This window comes from Staurois parvus, unplaced genomic scaffold, assembly GCF_062004578.1.
Source record: "Staurois parvus isolate SC_StPar_1 unplaced genomic scaffold, SC_StPar_1.0 ptg000581l, whole genome shotgun sequence".
Classification (NCBI taxonomy): Eukaryota; Metazoa; Chordata; class Amphibia; order Anura; family Ranidae; genus Staurois; species Staurois parvus.
This window is the reverse complement of record NW_028318377.1, coordinates 8,092,407-8,114,207: the sequence shown is the minus strand read 5'-3', so window position 1 is coordinate 8,114,207 and position 21,801 is coordinate 8,092,407. Positions and strand designations below refer to the sequence as shown.

The 21,801-nt window shown below is 38.3% G+C and overlaps 1 protein-coding gene across 1 annotated transcript in view; it reads left to right on the top strand.

Annotated features, from left to right (window-relative positions):
• The first annotated feature begins 2,958 nt into the window (after positions 1–2,958).
• Positions 2,959–21,801, top strand: part of LOC149450169 (T-cell surface glycoprotein CD8 beta chain-like) — a 33,483-nt gene continuing 14,640 nt past the window's right edge. Inside the window, exon 1 of the mRNA XM_089692320.1 lies at positions 2,959–3,123. Within this exon, the coding sequence (XP_089548446.1) occupies positions 3,054–3,123 (70 nt within the window). The 5' untranslated portion in view covers positions 2,959–3,053. The remainder of the gene's footprint in view (positions 3,124–21,801) is intronic.

Here is a 21,801-nt window from a genome sequence, read left to right as displayed (position 1 = left end):
GTGTCATATTTTAACATCAGATAGCTTACAAAAAAGCGAGCAAAGCTCCCTGAAATTAATAAAATATTACAATTAGCAAAGGATGCTATAGCCCCCTATGCTGGTTACAATATCAAATCTTTATATGTCAGCACCCTGCTTTATCAAAAATACTATTTAAATCCAGTGGTAAGGCAACTAACTAAACTACACATTCTTTAACATTTCTTCATTTACTTTTAAACATTTTTTTCTTTAGTCTCAAATGATAATTTATGGTTGGAAAGATAATCTGTGGTTTGATTTGGACTTGACTTTGCCAACCTTGTGTAGCTTCTTTTCTTGTTCAGTCTTTTTCATTTATTTCAAGTACAAGCATAGTACATACATAAGGCACTTCAATAGGTATCCAGATAAAATACCTTGATGTGTTACAATTACTGGAGTGCATTTCGTTCAAGTCTACAAATGCAGGGGAGGCTCGCAAGCCTTGTAACGAAAACCTCTGAAAATACCATAAAGATTGTTTTGCTTTTTTTTTTTTAAGTAAAAGTTTCATTAAGTACTTCAGCATGTTAACCAACACTCTCAGGAAAAACATAAAGATTGTTAATGGATATGTTCCTTATATCAAAAATGGCAACATAAGGTTGACAAATGGTTATAAGCTGAAAAAGAGAGAAGGAAAATAGATATGTGTAACCAGAATGTGGTAAGGAATGGAGGATAAAAAAGGGGGAGAGGAAAAGGGAGGAAGGAGAAAGTGGTCTGGGAAGAGAAGAGGAAGGGAAGGGGTTGCAGTCAAACTCATATGAGTCTTGGCACACATCAAATTTCTAAGAGGTAATGATGAAGACAGCGTAACTTTTTAAATTCAATTTTAACTGGACCTAATAGTGAAAGTGTTACTCAGCTCTGCAAATCTCCCATGCTAATGTACTTGGTACATCGAAGTCTATCAATATCGGTCTACCGGTACAGCACTACTTTTTGCATTTGTTGAACCATTCCATTGACACCAAAATGTACCTGAAAATGATTTACAATATTAGCAACTATCTCTTGAAAATATACTTTACTAGTGTTTCATTATTAGGATTTTTTAGGCATTGGTGAAAGAAAAAGCAATTTAAGTTAGAATTTGCAAGGGAAAATGTCACCAGCACACCGAGGATCACCAATATGGGTCCACAAGTTTTAATGAACGATCACATAGTTACAGCAAGGCAACGTTTTGGAGTCTCTCAGGACCCCTTCATCAGGCATGTGACCCCTTCATCAGGCATGTGTTAGAATTTGTTGCACGTGAGACAAGAAAACTGTGTATGAGAACAGAATGAAACACTGAATACATTGCTTTAACCTTTTACATTTTTGCTATTGGAAATAAACAGAAAAATAGACACAATTTATGTGCTTTTATTTAAATATCCAACACTTTTATATAAAGCAGTCTATCAGGTGCCGAGAAAAAGCATGGAATCAGTAACTCAGGACAATACTCAGTGATTCTGGATGCTGGCAAACTCTGCAAAAGCATGTTAACTTGTTTTGTAATGAATTGTTGCCAAAGCACTTTACTTTAGATAAAGAGTCTCATAAAGTGACACCTTTGGTTTACCTGATAACTTTAAAATGCAAGTGCTCACTACGCAATATGTTTGTAGAGTTCCATATTTAAAATGTTTCTTTTAATTTTATTAAGCCAGCCAATAAATGGTATCAGTTCACTTCTGTTTTGCATTCATTTATTGTTTACGTTGAACAAAAAGTAATTTTAATGCATTATCACAGTCTTTGGGGCAAAATGATTTATTTATTTTTATAAGCTACGGAAAAAAATTGTTAAATATTATATATATATATATATATATATATATATAATATATTACTTCTCTTGTTCCTGTATTCTTCTATAGAGTACCTATTTTGCCCTGTGGATTTTTTCTTACCAAATATCCATGAAGTACATAGTATCATGATAAAAAAAATAATTTTAAAAAAGACCAAAGGTCACTTTTTTTTCCCAAAATTTTTTTTATTGGTACCTCACAAACATAAATTCCACATCATAAACAGGTAGAGTCTTAGATTGTAAGCTTTAACGAGCTGGGCCCTCTGTTTCCTCTTGTACCACATTGTATTGTACCTGTTATGTCTACCTTCATTTTGTAAAGCGCTGTAATAAGTGGTGCTACATAAATCCTGTATAACAATAATATTAATAATAACAATGTACATGTATCCACATTCATAAGAACTACCAAGAGTAACAAGGTAAAGTAAATTTCAACCATAATTCATATTCCAATGGTAAAGGAAACAACATACTCACTACTAAAGTAAATAGAAAAAAAAGAGGGGGGGGGTATACAGACATTGTTTAATGTAACATGGAATCTATTCTGTAATCCCCAATTTTACATATTTCAGAAATACATAGAGTCATGTGTATTTGCATTCCAGTAAAATATAATGGGATAGCAACTGACAGTAAAAAAAAAAGTCCCAAGGTCAAATTTTTCTTGTGCCATTTCTAATATTATTTTGTTCTGACCCTGAAGAAAGTAAATGAAAAACATGAGATAGCTGCCATAGCTTCTCCTTAGAATGTTGTGTCTGTATAAATTCTATTTTAATTATAGACAATGGTATACTGACAATTGAATGTTTCCAATTTGACATTTTATTGATATAATGGAAAAAGATAGGCAGTGTGCTCTATTTACAATTTTTATTATTCCATATCATTGCTTTGTAATATCACATGGTTAGATAAGTGGAGTTATACTTAAAGCATAGGTTTTCTAGATGCTCTGGGTAGCAGATGCACACAGGATGTGTCAATAAGCTGCAGGTGACAAAGCGAGCATGTAAACGTTCCCATTGGTGGGGACAACGAGCCACAAGGAGAGGTGAAGTCTAAGAACAAGTGTCATAAAGCTTATACTCAGCAACCAGACTCTACTATTGGCTTCTCCTTAGGGCACGTGCTGGCTGTCTGTAGGCGGATATTGTATTTGGTTTACATTGAGTCAGCTGGAGACACGTTACAACCAAACGGGTCAGCAAAGATGAAGCAGCTGGGACTAAACCAACCCTGTATCTGCTGGTTCTTTATTCTGGTCTCTTTCTGTGTCACAGGTAAGCAGGTGGGGTGGTGGGGGACCAAAATCTGGGACACTTCTGCAAGCAGATACACTGACAACTGTTTAACTTTGCCAAAAACTTGTGATCAGCAGCATTTAACTGATCTGTCATTGTAACCATTTACTGTCACCCACATTTTTTCTACTGCAGCATTTTTTTTATAGTTATGGCATTACATTTCTAGTGTTGCTTCACTATTTTTCATTTTTTAAGGAATAGCAGTTGCTATAGGAGAGTATATGTTGGTAAATATATATGGAAAAATTGAGGCTCGTTTACTAATTATGTTGAGAATCTTCACTTAATAAATGAAGTGAAGATATACTTCAGCCATCCAAATATGTGAAAAGAAAACATATTTCATCTGTGCATGACGGGGTATTCTACGTGAAGACATCTACAATTTATTGAGTGAAAATTCTTAACACTTCCCAAAATCTTAGATTCTTGGAGTTGGAAAAGTAATTGATATTCTTGCCTAGTTGTACTGGAATCAACTACCATGTGGGACATTATTTGCATGGAAATATTATCCCCATTGCTGTAGATTTGATTGGAAATTCCATTGCGCTCCGTTACTTTTATGCTGCCGGCTGGTCTTTTTCCCCCGGCCTATGCGGTAAATGACAGAAGCATTAATTAATTAGGCCATTGGGTTGGTTGGCCTAAATGACTGAGCATGATATAAGCCTGTCTACACATTGTCTGATGCTTGCCAAACATATATATGAGAATTTCTATAGCTGGACAGCTCATGAACAATAACAACCTCGCTGGCAGTGTTCATTATCATGAACTAAGTATGTTTTAAAAGAACAGAGACAGATCCTTCAACTAATATTACAATGGGGTATCCATTGCCCACATTGAGATATGGTTTGCGGCGGGTTTGGAGGTGCAAAAAGAATTACCGCCAGCTCTACATCACTATTTATGATAGGCCGGCCCATATCAATAGCTGCTTTAATAGTAAATGGCCCGCTTCCCAACATGATATGTAAACATATCGCAAATGCAGACAATTTATAGGCCTTTTTTTCTCTACAGCTATTATATTGAAAAAACAAACAGCCATTTTAAATAATATTGATATTAACAACAATAGCTGCTTTGCACACAATGGCATACATACAGTAGATCATTCCAATATTTCCAATTCTCAATTCTTATACAGGGACGCAGGGCGTAAAAGGGTAATAGATTTGTACTTTATACTCGACTAATAATATTAAATAGATTTATCTATTCTGCTCTGTTCACAAACTATCTATTGACACTATAAAGAACTAAAATGAACTATGAGTCATCCCTTTGATTATTGTAAACAAATATTTCAAATCTATCTTTTCGGACACTTTCCCTAAAGTGTTAAGAAAATTACATGAGAAAAAATATGAAGTCAACAATCTCTTTAGACATTAAAACGAAAGAGGTTTTTGTATTTCTAAAACATATGACGCAAGTGTTCATAAACAGTGTAGGCCTTCCGATACCCTTGATTGCTATATTCAGGTTAACATCTTAATATGTAGTGAATATTACACCTTATGAGTATACACGTATAAATGAAAAGTAATCTTTTCAGAGATCTTTTTCAAACGATGCCCTTTATTTGATTTATTTACTTATTTCAAATGCATTTAGATCAACATCTGTTGGAAGTTCCTGTTTTAATTTAATACAATAAAACCTACCACTTGCTTGTATTCATACGTCTACAATATTCATTGTTGTAATTCAGGCTAAAGTAAAAAGTTTGCAATGCTTAAGTTTTATTACGTTAACAAGCAAATGTTTCTACAAAATGAGTACATTGAAGTACTTGTCACCTGTCCCATTCCTTTATATTCTATAAACTTGACTGAACAAATTTGTGGTTAACTTTAGTAGTTATAAATCTTTTCGTGCACTGAATACTTTATATTTATTGGCTTTTTTGGGAAAATTGTTTAATAAATAAGAGTTTATAGGCAAATTAGCAATTTTCTATAGGAGAAAAAAAGAAAACATTTGGATTGTAAAAAAACAAGATCTGGTAGTGATAGATAGAACACATTAATCTGAATTCTTTTTAGGATACTGTAATTTATTGCTGCATTTTCACTTTTGCTTGTTACAAAGTGAAACAAATTAAATTGTATGTTTGAAGTAATACAATACTTTCAGAGCTAAAAACAAAACAAAACGTTTTTCTATAATCGCCATAAGCAATCATTTCTGCCTACAAATTTTCTGACTACCAACATTTTTGTATTAGGCCTACGTAACATAAATTGAATCAGCTTTTAGCAAAGAAAACAAGCTGACATGATATTTAATAAGAAATTTTAATAAAATCACACACATTATTTTATTCATAATCATGTAGACACACTAAGAGGGAAATATTTTCTTTAGATTGCAAACATGTTGTGTTGTATGTTAATGTATCGGTCAGTTACCTGGAAACAGGTTTAACATATAATATGGCTTTTAAAAACCTAAAACTGAACACACAGGAAACTTTTTTGTACATGCTGCTTGAGTTGTGTACAGAACAGTTCCAAGACTCGTGAATTTAGGTGCCTTTTTTTTATAATTATGAATTATTATTATTGATGCATTTATTTATAACGCATGTTTGCAGTTTTATTATTTTTAAAAGAAGACTGTCAATAATAGGGTTAAGGATAGGGATGGCATTAGAGATATTGTGGTCTTGGTGTATCTTGTATTACCATAGAGTCCTGCAGCCATTCAGGTACTGTGGATTATGGGAAACAGTTATTAGGCAGTTTGTTCAATGGAATCACGGCTCACTGTAAAATACTGAGCTCTTTGGCTTAGTTATTATTATTATACAGGATTTATGGCACCAGCGCTTTACAATATAACGGGAGACAATACAGCAACAATACAGTTCAATACAAGAGGGTTAGGAGGGCCTGATCCTGGGAGCTTACAATCTAAGAGTATGCAGACCATCTAGGAAAGCTTGTATTTTTTTGACAATATAATTCAGTTACAGATCCAGAATCCCTTTGAGCATAGCTGTCTTCTAAATTGGACACAGTCTTTAACGGTTTCTTGCCATATGCTAGCAGTCTCTTGTAACATGGCAGCAGTCTTGATTTTTGTGATCTTTTTTTACCATGGCAGTCGGTTCCAAAGTTACAACTTTGTCCAAGGCAGACCATACATTAAGCAATTTTCTTTCCTTCAACACACTGACTGTATTGATGGGGGAATCCCTCCTGCAGTGCTATTGTGTTCTGCTGGTAGGGAGCGCACAGAGTCTTCCCCACTGGCAGAATACAACGGTCACTGATCTGGCAAAAAAACCTGATGGGCTGGTTGTAGTGAAGCCAATCAATAGATTGATTTCAGTACAATCAGCCTGACCATAGATGGATGGAAATTTGTCCTGTTCCTGCCGAATCAGCCAAATTTTCATCCATCTTTGGCTGGCTGAACAGTCTTGTGTAACATGATGGTTTTCTTGTAAAGTGGCAGTGGTAAAAAGTAGGATATGGGTACAGAGTTTGCACATTATTTGGGTTGTGGGTGTAATCTGTTTCTGCATGTGGGCCCCAGAAACAGATCCTGCTTGTCAGTTGCATTGTGGGTACAAGAATGTACAACAGCAATCTCATGTCTAGGCCAGAGAAAGATAAAGAACCACAAGCAAATGTGCGGACTCTTTGTCTTTATGATTTTATATACAGTTCTTCAATAAATTCCCCTGGCCAAAAATAATTATTGTATGTGTGTCACATCTTTCTATAATTTATATGTGGTAAATCCTTTTCTATCTTAGTCAGGTAAGTGTCTATGCCTGTGAGGTCAGGAGCCCTCCTTAAATTTCGGCAACTCGTGTTATTTAGTTAAAAACCTTCACCTATTAATGAGTGCAAGATCAAGGTATTCTTTCTTATCTCTAACAAGCAGCAAACAAGTGTGATCAACACCCCATAAAAAGTACATCTTTTATTAAATTACATTCATGGAGAACATATTGCGGCCACAGTTTGTCCTGTATAAACAAACAAACAAACAAACAGAATATTGGGGGTATTGGAAAATGTATTCCATTCAAAGACTAGAAAAAAGACCCAGATCAGGTTGAAACATGTAATCATCAATTGGTAGCTGAGCACCAGTTGCCTTATATCAGCAATAGTAACTCCGATCTTCGGATGTATACTCACCAGCCACTTTAGTAGGTACACCTGTTCAATTGCTCAATAACACAAATTGCTAATCAGCCAATCACATGGCAGCAACTCAATGCATTTAGGTATGTAGATGTGGTGAAGACGACTTGCTGAAATTCAAACTGAGCATCAGAATGGGGAAGAAAGGGGATTTAAATGACTTTGAATGTGGCTGATCTGAGTATTTAAAAAACTGCTGATCTACTGGGATTTTCACACACAACCATCTGTAGGGTTTACAGAGAATTGTCCGAAAAAGAGAAAATATCCGATGAGCGGTAGCTGTGTGGATGAAAATGCCTTATAGAGGTCAGAGGAGAATGGGCAGACTGATTCAAGATGACATAAAGGCAACAGTAACTCATGTCAATATGGACCAAAATCTCTGAGTAATGTTTCCAACACCTTGTTGAATCTATGCCATGAAGAATAAAGACAGTTCTGAAGGCAAAAGGGGGTCCAATCCGGTACTAGCAAGGTGTACCTAATAAAGTGGCCAGTGAGTGTATAATTGATCCTATCCAATTACATTCAGTGTATTTGCGCTTTGCCTTTTATAAGCAGCCCCACTGAAAGTTTCCAGAGTTTGGATAAAGGAATCTGCTTGCTGTGCCACTATTTTTGCATCATTTGTGGACTTTTAATGAGTGTAATGTGTTCATTGATGCAGTTCTGCAATTCTCCTAATATTTAAGTAGACGTGGGACAAGATATGGTAATATATGTTTCATATGAAGAATTTAATAAAAGACAGAATTTTGTAAGGCCCATTTAGATCTATGAGTGTGTAGTTACTTTTTTTTGTAGTGCTAGACAAGTGTATTGCCATGCATCAACATGCCTTCCCTTTGTGCGTGGACATTCATTTTAGCATGCAATCTTACAGTCAAGGCTTGTTAATAAACTTTGACTAAAAATCAAAATGCATGACCTACAGGCCTCCAAACCCACTAAAATATAGAAAAAACAGATTTTTCAAAAGCACTGCAGTGCGAAGATAGAAGTAGACACTATTTTTTAAGGAAAGTTGGGCGGTTTAGCGCACCTTAGAATGCAGCACTGTAAATGGGCCCTCAGTGCTATCTGGAGGTGCTGATCATACTTTTTTGTGCTTTTATTAGACCAGAACAGATAATTTAGCAAAATCAGAAGAACTGGACTAAAGATCATGATCACAAAACAAAAGTGTGATTGGGTCCTAACATGTGTGCCAGGGTACCTGTATGGTCCATATTACAAGTCTGTTGCTATATTCTCTCTTGAGAAGAGGAGATTAAATGATCTCCATGTATAATACATAAGAGGGGATATGATCACCATGTATAATACATAAGGGGGGATATGATCTCCATGTATAATACATAAGGGGGGATATGATCTCCATGTATAATACATAAGGGGGGATATGATCACCATGTATAATACATAAGGGGGGATATGATCACCATGTATAATACATAAGGGGGGATATGATCACCATGTATAATACATAAGGGGGATATGATCTCCATGTATAATACATAAGGGGGGATATGATCTCCATGTATAATACATAAGAGGGGATATGATCACCATGTATAATACATAAGGGGGATATGATCTCCATGTATAATACATAAGGGGGGATATGATCTCCATGTATAATACATAAGGGGGGATATGATCTCCATGTATAATACATAAGGGGGGATATGATCACCATGTATAATACATAAGGGGGGATATGATCACCATGTATAATACATAAGGGGGGATATGATCACCATGTATAATACATAAGGGGGATATGATCTCCATGTATAATACATAAGGGGGGATATGATCTCCATGTATAATACATAAGAGGGGATATGATCACCATGTATAATACATAAGGGGGATATGATCTCCATGTATAATACATAAGAGGGGATATGATCACCATGTATAATACATAAGGGGGATATGATCACCATGTATAATACATAAGGGGGATATGATCTCCATGTATAATACATAAGGGGGATATGATCACCATGTATAATACATAAGGGGGGATATGATCACCATGTATAATGCATAAGGGGGGATATGATCTCCATGTATAATACATAAGGGGGGATATGATCTCCATGTATAATACATAAGGGGGGGTATGATCTCCATGTATAATACATACGGGGGGATATGATCACCATGTATAATACATAAGGGGGGATATGATCAACATGTATAATACATAAGGGGGGATATGATCTCCATGTATAATACATAAGGGGGGATATGATCTCCATGTATAATACATAAGGGGGATATGATCACCATGTATAATACATAAGGGGGATATGATCACCATGTATAATACATAAGGGGGGATATGATCACCATGTATAATACATAAGGGGGGATATGATCTCCATGTATAATACATAAGGGGGGGATATGATCTCCATGTATAATACATAAGGGGGATATGATCTCCATGTATAATACATAAGGGGGGATATGATCTCCATGTATAATACATAAGGGGGGATATGATCACCATGTATAATACATAAGGGGGGGGTATGATCTCCATGTATAATACATAAGGGGGGATATGATCTCCATGTATAGTACATAAGGGGGGATATGATCACCATGTATAATACATATGGGGGGATATGATCTCCATGTATAATACATAAGGGGGGATATGATCTCCATGTATAATACATAAGGGGGGATATGATCACCATGTATAGTACATAAGGGGGATATGATCTCCATGTATAATACATAAGGGGGGATATGATCTCCATGTATAATACATAAGGGGGGATATGATCTCCATGTATAATACATAAGGGGGGAAATGATCACCATGTATAATACATAAGGGGGGATATGTTCTCTATGTATAATACATAAGGGGGGATATGATCTCCATGTATAAATACATCAGTGGTTCATATAGTGAACTTGGTGTAGTTATTCACCCTGAGGTCATCACAGAGGACAAGGGGGCACTCTTTACGTCTGGAGGAAAAGAAATTTAATCTCTAAACACGGAAAGGTTTCTTCACAGTGAGAGCTGTGAAAATGTGGAATACAGTCCCTCAAGAGTTGGTTCTGGTCAGCTCAGTGGATTGCTTTATAAAAGTCCTGGATTCTTTCTTAGATACACAGAATATAACTGGTTACTAACATTTATAAGTAAAGTTGATCCAGGGAATATCCGGTTGCCTCTCGGGGGATCAGAAAGTAATTTTTTCCCCTGCAGGAGCAAATTGGATCATGCTTTGCTGGTTTTTTTTGCCTTCCTCTGGATCAACTGTGGGTATAGAATTATAACTTTTTTTTTTTAATGGTTGAACTGGATGGACATTTGTCTTTTTTCCGCCAGACTAACTATGTTGCTGCCTCACCTCTCTATTGCACATAACACAAAAGAATAATATACTATTACTTTTATACTTGGGCCAGCTACAGGCAGGTAGATGGGAGACATGGCCATCTTTATAACAATCACTGTGCACTCAAGCCTGAAAATACCTTTAAACCCAATTTTAGAGCATGTACAGAATGTAGGGGAAGGCAGTAATCTTTTTAAGGAATTATAGGGACTTTCCAGCACAGTAGACTGCCCCATGACCAATACCTTTGGACTTTCATGAGATATACATTTTTGTTTTATTGTTACCTCTTTGACATTCAGTAATGTTACAATCAGTCTCACCAGAGCATATGATTTTCCAAGTAGATTTGATATCCAAAAACTATATTAGTCCACTGAAGATGTGGTCTATATTAGTCCACTGAAGATGCGGTATTCATGCCACTCACTGTCAATGGTTAGCAAGGATTAAAACCGGCAAAGCTGTCGAATACTGGACAATGAGGGATGATAATTTGCTGGTTCACACCAGAAAAAACTTGTTAATGTGCGCACATTGACAAACGCTGTGCTGCGTTAAGGATTTCAAACAAATTAATTGAATAGCAATATGCAGGTTAGCCCTTCCAAAATTCAGCATACAGTTCCCATACTACTTTCTTGTGTTCTAGAAACACAACAAAATGGTGTGAACAGATCCCATAGTTGTCAGTGTACATTTTCTTGTCCACACATTGCACTTGCAAAAATATCGGGCCTATGTAGCATAACATTATCTACCATAGAGTTGCATGAAGCTTTATTTGCTGTTTTTATATAAAGCTAAATCTAATGTTTTGTGCTTGTCTAATGACTTTTTAGACAAATACAATATATAGGCTGAATTTGTGATAGCATCTCACAAATGTTGAGGGGTTACTGAGAGCATCCAGCAAAGAGAGAACCACAAGAAAATCTTTGAACTGATTATCTTCCTTATGAAAGAAAACTTGACAGTATTTTGTAAAATATATTCAGCTCTGAAACTAATTTTTTTTCAAAGTTCAAACTAATCTGGCAGCAATAGTGTTATAAGATTACTGAGGGGATTGTAGCCGTATTAGTGCACATGCAACGAGAACAATTGTGATACTTTTTCATTTGTACTAACATCCAAAATTTCAGGACAAGTTTTTGGGGTCTGTCCCCTTCTTCAAGGTCCAAGCATTTCTGTATAGACCTTGAAGAAGGGGGCGCAGCCCGAAAACGTGTCCTGAAAATAAGATTACTGTGAACCATCGGTGAAAGAAATGAGGACCAGTAATACGCACAGGGGTTTATGTGCTACAGCTGGAGAGTGTACAGTCAGGCTCACTTTTTCATAGATACCAATCAGCTTCTGTCCTCAGCTTGTTTGATTAAGCTTTGGCAATAAAACCTGGAAGATGATTGGTTTCTTTGCAGAAGTGAGCTTGATTTTGCACGCTCCGGCTTCAGTAAATAACCCCTACAGTGCTGTTTAATCTCTTCTCCAATGCCGGCAACACCCAAAGGTATAAAGAAGTAAGAAGCCTCCATATGAACAAAATATACTTTTATTATTTAGCCCAAAGTTTATCAAAGCAGGAAAGACAATAAAGACTAGATCCACCACTTAGCATCACTGGCTTATCCTAGCAAGTCCTACCTTCTTTTATTTTAAGGGCCACTTAGCAACCTTCTTAAGGTAATGAGAGCCATTTCTATTATATAAATAATTTTTAAAGGTCAGTCCACTCAAGTATGAAATCTCAGGTTTTTGTAGGAGCTGGAGCATTAAACCCACTTTGGAATCCCACCTATCTCTGAGGCTTCATTCACATGTACAGCCAAGGGGTAGTAAAAGCAGGCAGATGAGCAAGGGATTTTCTGACCCCAGCTGTCCACCTGAACACTAACATACAGCCACTCACAGTTGTACATGTACCATGGCCGCGCTTCAAAAATTAAACAGCATGTCGCTTTCAGTGGGGGGTGCTGCCGCCAAACGCAACTAATGTAGTTCTATAGGGTTCATGTGGTCGTGATGTGGTAGTATGGCAATTATCAGGTTAAATCAGGTGATAAGGAGGCAGCATATTGTCTCCTCACCGCCTATCACACACTTCCAGAAAGCAACCCGAACATTGCTTGCTTTGAAGACAAGCAGCAGTCCCTGCCGCACATGTGAATGAGCCCTCTCTCTGTTTGAGTATTTATTGTATATTATGAAGAATGTGCTAGGAAGAGCTGGAACAAACAAATATCACTGGGGTTCAGGGGCAGACTGACCATTTGGAAACTCAGGCACTGCCAGAGGGCCCGGGGTCAGTAGGGGGCCCCATGAGATGCCCCTGGTACCTTTTTCATAGGCTTTTTTGAGTTTGGGCAAGGACACAGGGGCCCCATGATCTCCTATTGCCTGGGGGCTCCATGAGTTGTCAGTCCACCCCTGGTGGGGTTACCCAAAACTTCCAAGTAAACAGAAACAGGGTTGGAAATTATGGCAAAGAGATCTTGCTTCTGAAGTATCCAAACATCAAAGAAGCCTCAGCCCGTCAGGCGCTACCTATAGTAAATTATTTTACTCTTGGTGGATGGACCTTTTAAGGTGCAAATGTGTTTCTTAAGAAAATTAAAACTCTGTTTTTGTTTCTGTAGGAAATTTGTAGGAAAAAATAAAGACATATAATTAAATTAATTCACACTACATTCACCGTTCATGTTTATAATGATCTGTGACCAGCTGGATAACATGTTGGTAACTAGTTTACAGAATACAACTGTTCAGATGACCTGTATTTGTGAGCCACTTGCCCTGAACAACACTGACAGCCATACTTAGACAGTGAACTGTCTTGAGTCCTTTCTTTGATATTGGTAGTATAACTATAACTGATACTCATATAATATACACTCACCGGCCTCTTTATTAGGTACACCTGTTCAATTTCTTGGTAACACAAATTGCTAATCAGCCAATGACATGGCAGCAACTCAATGCATTTAGGCATGTAGACATGGTGAAGACAACTTGCTGGAGTTCAAACTGAGCATTAGAAAGGGGAAGAAAGGGGATTTAAGTGACTTTGAACGTGGCATTTTTGCTGGTGCCATTTGGGCTGGTCTGAGTATTTCAAAAACTGCTGATCTACTGGGATTTTCATACTCAACCATCTCTAGGGTTTACAGAGAATGGTCCGAAAACGAGAAAATGTCAAGTGAGCGGCAGTTGTGTGGACGAAAATGCCGTGTTGATGTCAGAGGTCAGAGGAGAATGGGCAGACTAGTTCGAGATCATAGAAAGGCAACAGTAACTCATGTCAATATGAACCAAAATCTCCGTGGAATGTTTCCAACACCTTGTTGAATCTATGCCATGAAGAATTAAGACAAGGCAAAAGGGGGTCCAGCCCGGTACTACCTGATAAAGTGTCCAGTGACTGTATATAATCCGGTTGTACAATCTTTTTTAGATCTACCATGTATCCCAACCTGATACAAATTTAATGGATCACTTCGATTAATCCTTGATGTGATAAGTAGGCCTGGTATTGATGCTTGCGTTGACAGATGTAAATGAATGTGGGTCATAAGAGTGTGTGTACAAAAACTAAATGAAATCCAGTAAGTGTGTAACGTATGAAGACATAAAAGCCAACCAAATACAGCTGCACACAGAAATAATCTGCCAGTAAAATGCACAAACAAGTGTAAATAATGCAATAAAAGTTAAATTAATTTATAATATAAGATGGGACCCAAAGGAGTTACCATTAGTGTATCTGAGCACTATTCTGCTCTAGTTTATTTTTTAAAACTAATTTATGGTTATCAGGTGTGGCAAACAGAATGTCTTTGTGTGTGTTGTATGGTGTCCAACACTAGTGGAAATATAACTATGAAAGGAAACTATAATGATTTAAGGTCAATGTTATTTTTGTTTTTTAAGTGATATTTAAAATATGTATTTTTATATTAAAAATTAGCACGTAATAGGATGTGCATGAAGATAAAAACCTTCTGTGTACTGCTCCCCCCACAGCCCCTCCCTTTGCTCATCTGAGCCCCCTCTCAATCCAGCAATGTGCATGGGAGCCTCAGCTGTTCTGGGCCTCTCTCTCCTCATTGGCTGAAACACAGCAGCCGGAGCCATTGGTTCCCACTGTTGTCAATCACAGCCAGTGAGCCAATGAGGTAAGAGCTAGGGCGGAGCCGAGCCGCTACTCTATGTGTTTTATGGAGGGCTTGGGAGTGGTTTGCTATTGGGGGCACTGGTCAAGGGAGAGGAGCCCAGCGGGAAACCCAAGAAGAAGAGGATCAGGGCTGCTCTGTTCAAAACCATTGCACAGTGTAGGTAAGTATGACAGGTTTCTGTTTTAAAGCACCATCTATATCAAACTTTCTCAACCTTTTTAACATGGAGGAACCCTTGATATAACTTTCTGGCTTGAGGGGACCCCTGCTAATAATTATTATATTTACATCTCAAAATACATTAGTTGGATGGTCAATGTGATGAATGCTCCCTTCAAGTGTGGTCATTGGAAATACCCCCCCCCCCCTTACAGATAGCTAAAAAGATCATTGGTGTCAGTGTTTACTCCTCTGAGAGACAGGAATTGCTCAATGCTTAAGGAGCCCCTAGCAACCTCTGGAGGAACCCTAGGGCTCCACAGAACCCTGGTTGAGAAACACTTACCTAGGCTGTCACTCTTATACATTCATAGGTGAGTCAACAGGTTAATCAAGCAATATTGTGGATTCGCGATTCCATCCAGGGAGACCAAACTTTCTCAATTTTTTTATGCATCCTCAAGCCTTATATATTAACTTATACATTGTTTGGTTAACAAGTCTGAGCCACTGGGCTAGAGTAGGGGAATCATGGGATTTCCACTGAATTGCAATAGCCCTTTTCACATACAAAAATAATAGTCATAATACAAGTTTCATGCAATTAGGTAGGTCAGAGTCCTCCAAATGCCCCAACAAACATCTACAGGGGTTACATGTGTTAGGTATTTAAAGGATGGAGCTAATAAAGTCTGTTACAGCAGACCAGAAGGTACATATAGATGGGCAGGAGATGGAAGGAGATTGTGAGGGGTTTCAGATGCCACATAGATCACTTACAGACTTCTTGTATCCAGAACAAATTCCAGCTTCGCAGTGTCAGAACCCTAAAGCTAAGCAAGCAACACTGCAAGCACATTTTCAGAGTCTAGTATGTCTTCAAAACGAGTTACCAGGCCCCAGGCCCTTCTGAGAGATCAGCCTTCATCCTGGCTCTCTCCAGCAAGGGGCCTCTCCTGGATCTTCTCACCTTGGTTTGGCTTCCTCCACCTCGGGCAAGACAGCCTCAGGACCATTTTAAAGCAGGTAGGCTCTCGTCAGCAGCACCTCCTCAGCCTGAGGCAAGAAAGTAAGCAAAGGGCCCGTCCAAATATTTATATCCTCTCCCAGCATGTACCAGCAGCATAGAACCTCACTGGGCTACTACTGGGCTGACTGAAAGAAATATGCATATTCATAACTCAGTCTATTTGTGCAATCTCATACTATGACCTGTGGTACCAGTGATAACTTCTGGCAACAGTAAGAAATGCACAACCCAACTGAGATTAGGGGAAAGCCAAATAAAAAAAAACTGTACAATCAGTCTGATCCAACTACAGCCCAGCCAAAATCTAAATTTGCATAGTACCCTAGTTTAGGATTAGGGGGCTACACTTTGATAACCTTATCTCTAGAGGAGATGACTGTGGATAAGCTATACAAAAAGATGGCAACCACCCTAATTTATAACTAGCCTTTGCAGTAAGGTGCCCATGGACAATCACAAACAAACACAAATTTTTCAGCACATTTACTAGCTAGCCTGAAAACAAACCAAATTGACCTGGTCTAACATACCCCATTAGGAACAGAGGGTTTTGTTGCACGCATTTGCAAATATATGTGGAAGCTGAAGTGCCCACGTCAAGGCTCCTCTGTATACAGAGACACATTAGACAGGGTCAATTTGGTTTGTTTGTAGGTTAGCTGGTAAGTGCGCTTGGAAACTTTTGTTTGTTTGAGATGACTGTGACTGTGGATACCTGTGAGAGCTGTCATTTGATTATCTTTTGGTACTGTTCGAATAGACATGTCATACTGCCGATAGATAAGTTGCATAAAACCCTCCAAGATCATTCTTTTATCACAAGTTTTTTATCACAAGTAAATCTCAAAAATATACTTGACAGTAACGGATAATAAAAATCATATATTTCCAGGTGCAGGAATGGGAAATCATTCTGTGTACAATGTGTACAATTGCTTGTTCAATGACTAAATAGACACATAAAAAGCCTGTTCGTCTAACCCAAAAATTCATTTCCCTGTCAACATGTAACGATAGGTTTTTTCAAGGAACATTTCACCTAAAAGCGCTTTTTTCTTCCAGTTGCTAATTTATTTTTTTTCCATGCTTTAAATATACACTATATTGCCAAAAGTATTGGGACGCCTGCCTTTACACACACATGAACTTTAATGGCATCCCAGTCTTAGTCCGTAGGGTTCAATATGGAGTTGGCCCCGCCCTTTGCAGCTATAACAGCTTCAACTCTTCTGGGAAGGCCGTCCACATGGTTTAGGAGGGTGTCTATGGGAATGTTTGACCATTCTTCCAGAAACACATTTTTGAGGAGAGGTACTGATGTCGGATGAGAAGGCCTGGATCGTAGTCTCCACTCTAATTCATCAAAGGTGTTCTATTGGGTTGAGGTCAGGACTCTGTGCAGGCCAGTCAAGTTCCTCCACCTCAAACTCGCTCATCCATGTCTTTATGGACCTTGCTTTGTGCAATGGTGCGTAGTCATGTTGGAACAGGAAGGGGCCATCCGCAAACTGTTCCCACAAAGCTGGGAGCATGAAATTGTCCAAAATGTCTTGGTATGCTGACACCTTAAGAGTTCCCTTCACTGGAACTAGGGGGTTAAGCCCAACCCCTGAAAAACAACCCCACACCATAATCCCCCCTCCACCAAACTTCACACTTGGCACAATGCAGTCAGGCAAGTACCATTCTGGCAACCTCAAAACCCAGACACGTCCATCGGATTGCCAGACAGAGAAGCGAGATTGGTCACTCCAGAGAACATGTTTCCCCTGCTCTAGAGTCCAGTGGCGGCGTGCTTTACACCACTGCATCCGACGCTTTGCATTGCACTTGGTGATGTAAGGTTTGGATGCAGCTACTCGGCCATGGAAACCCATTCCATGATGCTTTCTACGCATTGTTGTTGTGCTAATCTGAAGGCCACACCAAGTTTGGGGGTCTTTAGCTATGGACTCTGCAGACAGTTGGTGACTTCTGCGCACTGTACGCTTCAGCATGCGCTGACCCCACTCTGTCATTTTACGTGGCCTACCACTTGGTGGCTGAGTTGCTGTTGTTCCCAGTTGCGTCCACTTTGTTATAATACCACTAACAGTTGACCGTGGAATATTTAGTAGCCAGAAAATGTCACGGATGGACTTATTGCACAGGCAGCAACCAATCACGGTAAAACGCTTGGAGTCAATGAGCTCCTGGGAGCAACCCATTCTTTCACAAATGTTTGTAGAATCAGTCTGCATACCTAGGTGCTTGATTTTATTGTGGCCATGGAGGTGATTGGAACACCTGAATCTAATTATTTGGAGGTCTGGCCCAATACTTTTGGCAGTATACTGTATGTCCATGTGTCAAACATAACACCTTCTTCCAAGTCAACTTTTTTTTAAAAAGCTCATTCAGCCTTTTAGATGTAGCATTGTAACAAAGTAGAAAAAGGATACAGAGGAATACTTTTGGCAATATAGTGTATTTTTGTGACTATGTACTGTATGTAAATATAATGTAATATATATGTAAATAAAAGCACAGCTTTTGAGCTGCAAAAAAGCAAGGTAAAATAAACTTAATTGTTTTCTATATTGTTGATCTCTGGGATTGATTTGCTAAGGCTGGCCATGGATGGATCAATTTTTTTGATCAGCCAACTGGCTGATCGAACAAAACTGAATGGATACCTCCATCCACACAATCAAGGTGGATAGAGGAATCCTCCCCACTGTGTTATTGTATTCTGACAGAGGAGACTCTTCTGCTGTCAGAATACACTGATCACAAAAATTGTGCAACAAGCCCGTTCATGAGAAGTCAACCATTAGATCAAATTCTCGGGAATGGGAATGGCCATAGATGGTAGACATTTGTGATTAAAGTAAAGCTGTGTTCACATTGCATGTACAATCATGTGCAAGATTTTTTTCTAGCTGACGATTGGATATTGAACACAACTTCTCTTTATTCGCTAATGTTTAGCACTTTACCTGGGAAGCAGCCTGGTACAGAGAACACATGGATATGGGTCTGTCCTGGCAAATCCAAGATGGTTGGCATCTACTGTATGTTATTATTTTTCTTTATTTTATGCATCTCAGATTTTCAGAATGTGATATTAAGCACCCACCTAGTGAACGACATCTAATACTACTGGTATTTGTTTAGATGCCTCATCTTTTATGTGATTTTAGCTTTTGAATTTTACAGCAATCATTTATTGAGAGGTATATGTTCACAATACATCTATTTTTAGAGGTTGACAAGCCCTGAGAAAAACAAAAAAACTGTTTTGGCATTTGATTTGTAAACTCAGGGCTTCCCAGGAAACCCTTTCTATTATTTACCATGACTCATAGTGGTTATGAAGGCCCGATGTGTAATAGAGGAATAAGGATTCCATCCTTGTGGGAGTCAGAAACAAACAGATCTCCCCAACACCTACTCTGCCTACCCCAGTGACTAACACTGATCTCTAACATTCTCACTTTCTACAATATAACAATTCCAAATCATGGTAAAGTAGCCAGAATAAATTAACTCCTTCCCATCATCAAACACACACATATATGTGGTCCTTTATCAGTGGGGTGCTGTGTTGGTGTTGAGAGCAGGGGCGGACTGACCATTTGGAAACTCAGGCACTGCCCAAGGGCCCGGGGTCAGTGGGGGGCCCAATGAGATGCCCCTGGTACCTTTTTCATAGGCTTTTTTGAGTTTGGGCAAGGACACAGGGGCCCCATGATCCCCTATTGCCCGGGGGCCCCATGAGTTGTCAGTCCACCCCTGGTTGAGAGCGTGCTGCACAGTGTGCTCCCAGTACAGAAACCAAGCTGTCAGTGATAACTCCGGGTCTCCTATTAACGATGATCTCTGTGTTAGCCTCTGATTGGCTATCACAGTGAACAATCACTGTATGGCCCATCCGTGGATTTTTTTTTTCTTCTTGAATGTAGAAAAGTATACAAAGGGGCTGATTTACTAAAGGCAAATATGCTGTGCACTGTAAGTGCACCCACAAGTGCACTTCAAGTGCACTTCAACCCACATGGAAGAAAAATATATTTTAAAAATATTCTTCCCAAATATATACACATATATTTGAAATACTAAAGGGGTTGATTTACTAAAGCAAATACGCTGTGCACTGTAAATGCACCCACAAGTGTACTTCAAGTGCAATTCAACCCACAGGGAAGAAAAATATATTTGAATATATTTTAAAAATATTCTTCCCAAATATATTGACATATATTTGAAATACTACAATTTTGGCTGTATTCAATATATTTAAAAAAAAATTATATATATATGAGCGAACTGTTGGCGCTTTATAAATACTGTATAATAATAATAATAATTATATATATATATATATATATAAAATTATTATTATACAGGATTTATATAGCGCCAACAGTTTGCTCAGCGCTTTACAATATAACGAGAGACAATACAGCAACAATACAGTTCAACACAAGAGGGTTAGGAGGGTCCTGCTCCTTGGAACTTACAATCTAGGTGATATATATATATATTTACTGCGTGTTGAAATGCGTTTTTTATATATTACAAAATATATGAAAAATATTTTTCAAAATATATATTTTTTTAAATATATTCTTCAGATTTTGTTTAACATATCGAAAAGTCATTTTTACATATACAGTCATGGCCGAAATTGTTGGCACCCTTGATATTTCTCCAGGAAATCATGTATTTCTCACGAAACGTATTGCATTAACACATGTTTTGCTATACACATGTTTATTCCCTTTGTGTGTATTGGGACAAAACAAAAAAAGGGAGGAAAGAAAGCAAATTCGACATAATGTCACACAAACCTCCAAAAATGGGCTGGACAAAAGTATTGGCACCCTTTCACAACTGCGGATAAATAAGAATGTTACAAGCATGTGATGCTCCTGTAAACTCACCTGGGGCAAGTAACAGGTGTGGGCAATATAGAAATCACACCTGAAAGCAGATAAAAAGGAGAGACGTTCACTTAACCTTTGCATTGTGTGTCTGTCTGTGCCACACTAAGCATGGACAACAGAAAGAGGAGACGAGAACTGTCTGAGGACCTGAGAACCAAAATTGTGGCAAAATATCAACAATCTCAAGGTTACAAGTCCATCTCCAGAGAACTAGATTTGCCTTTGTCCACAGTGCGCAACATTATCAAGAAGTTTGCAACCCATGGCACTGTAGCTAATCTCCCTGGTCGTGGACGGATGAGGAAAATTGATGAAAGATTGCAACGCAGAATAGTCCGGATGGTGGATAAGCAGCCCCAAACATGTTCCAAAGACATTCAAGCTGTCCTGCAGGCTCAGGGAGCATCAGTGTCAGCGCGAACTATCCGTCGACATTTAAATGAAATGAAACGCTATGGCAGGAGACCCAGGAGGACCCCACTGCTGACACAGAGACATAAAAAAGCAAGACTACAGTTTGCCAAAATGTACTTGAGTAAGCCAAAAGCCTTCTGGGAAAACGTCTTGTGGACAGATGAGACCAAGATAGAGCTTTTCGGTAAAGCACATCATTCTACTGTTTACCGAAAACGGAATGAGGCCTACAAAGAACAAAACACAGTACCTACGGTAAAATATGGTGGAGGTTCAATGATGTTTTGGGGTTGTTTTGCTGCCTCTGGCACTGGGTGCCTTGACTGTGTGCAAGGCATCATGAAATCTGAGGATTACCAAAGGATTTTGGGTCGCACTGTAGGGCCCAGTGTCAGA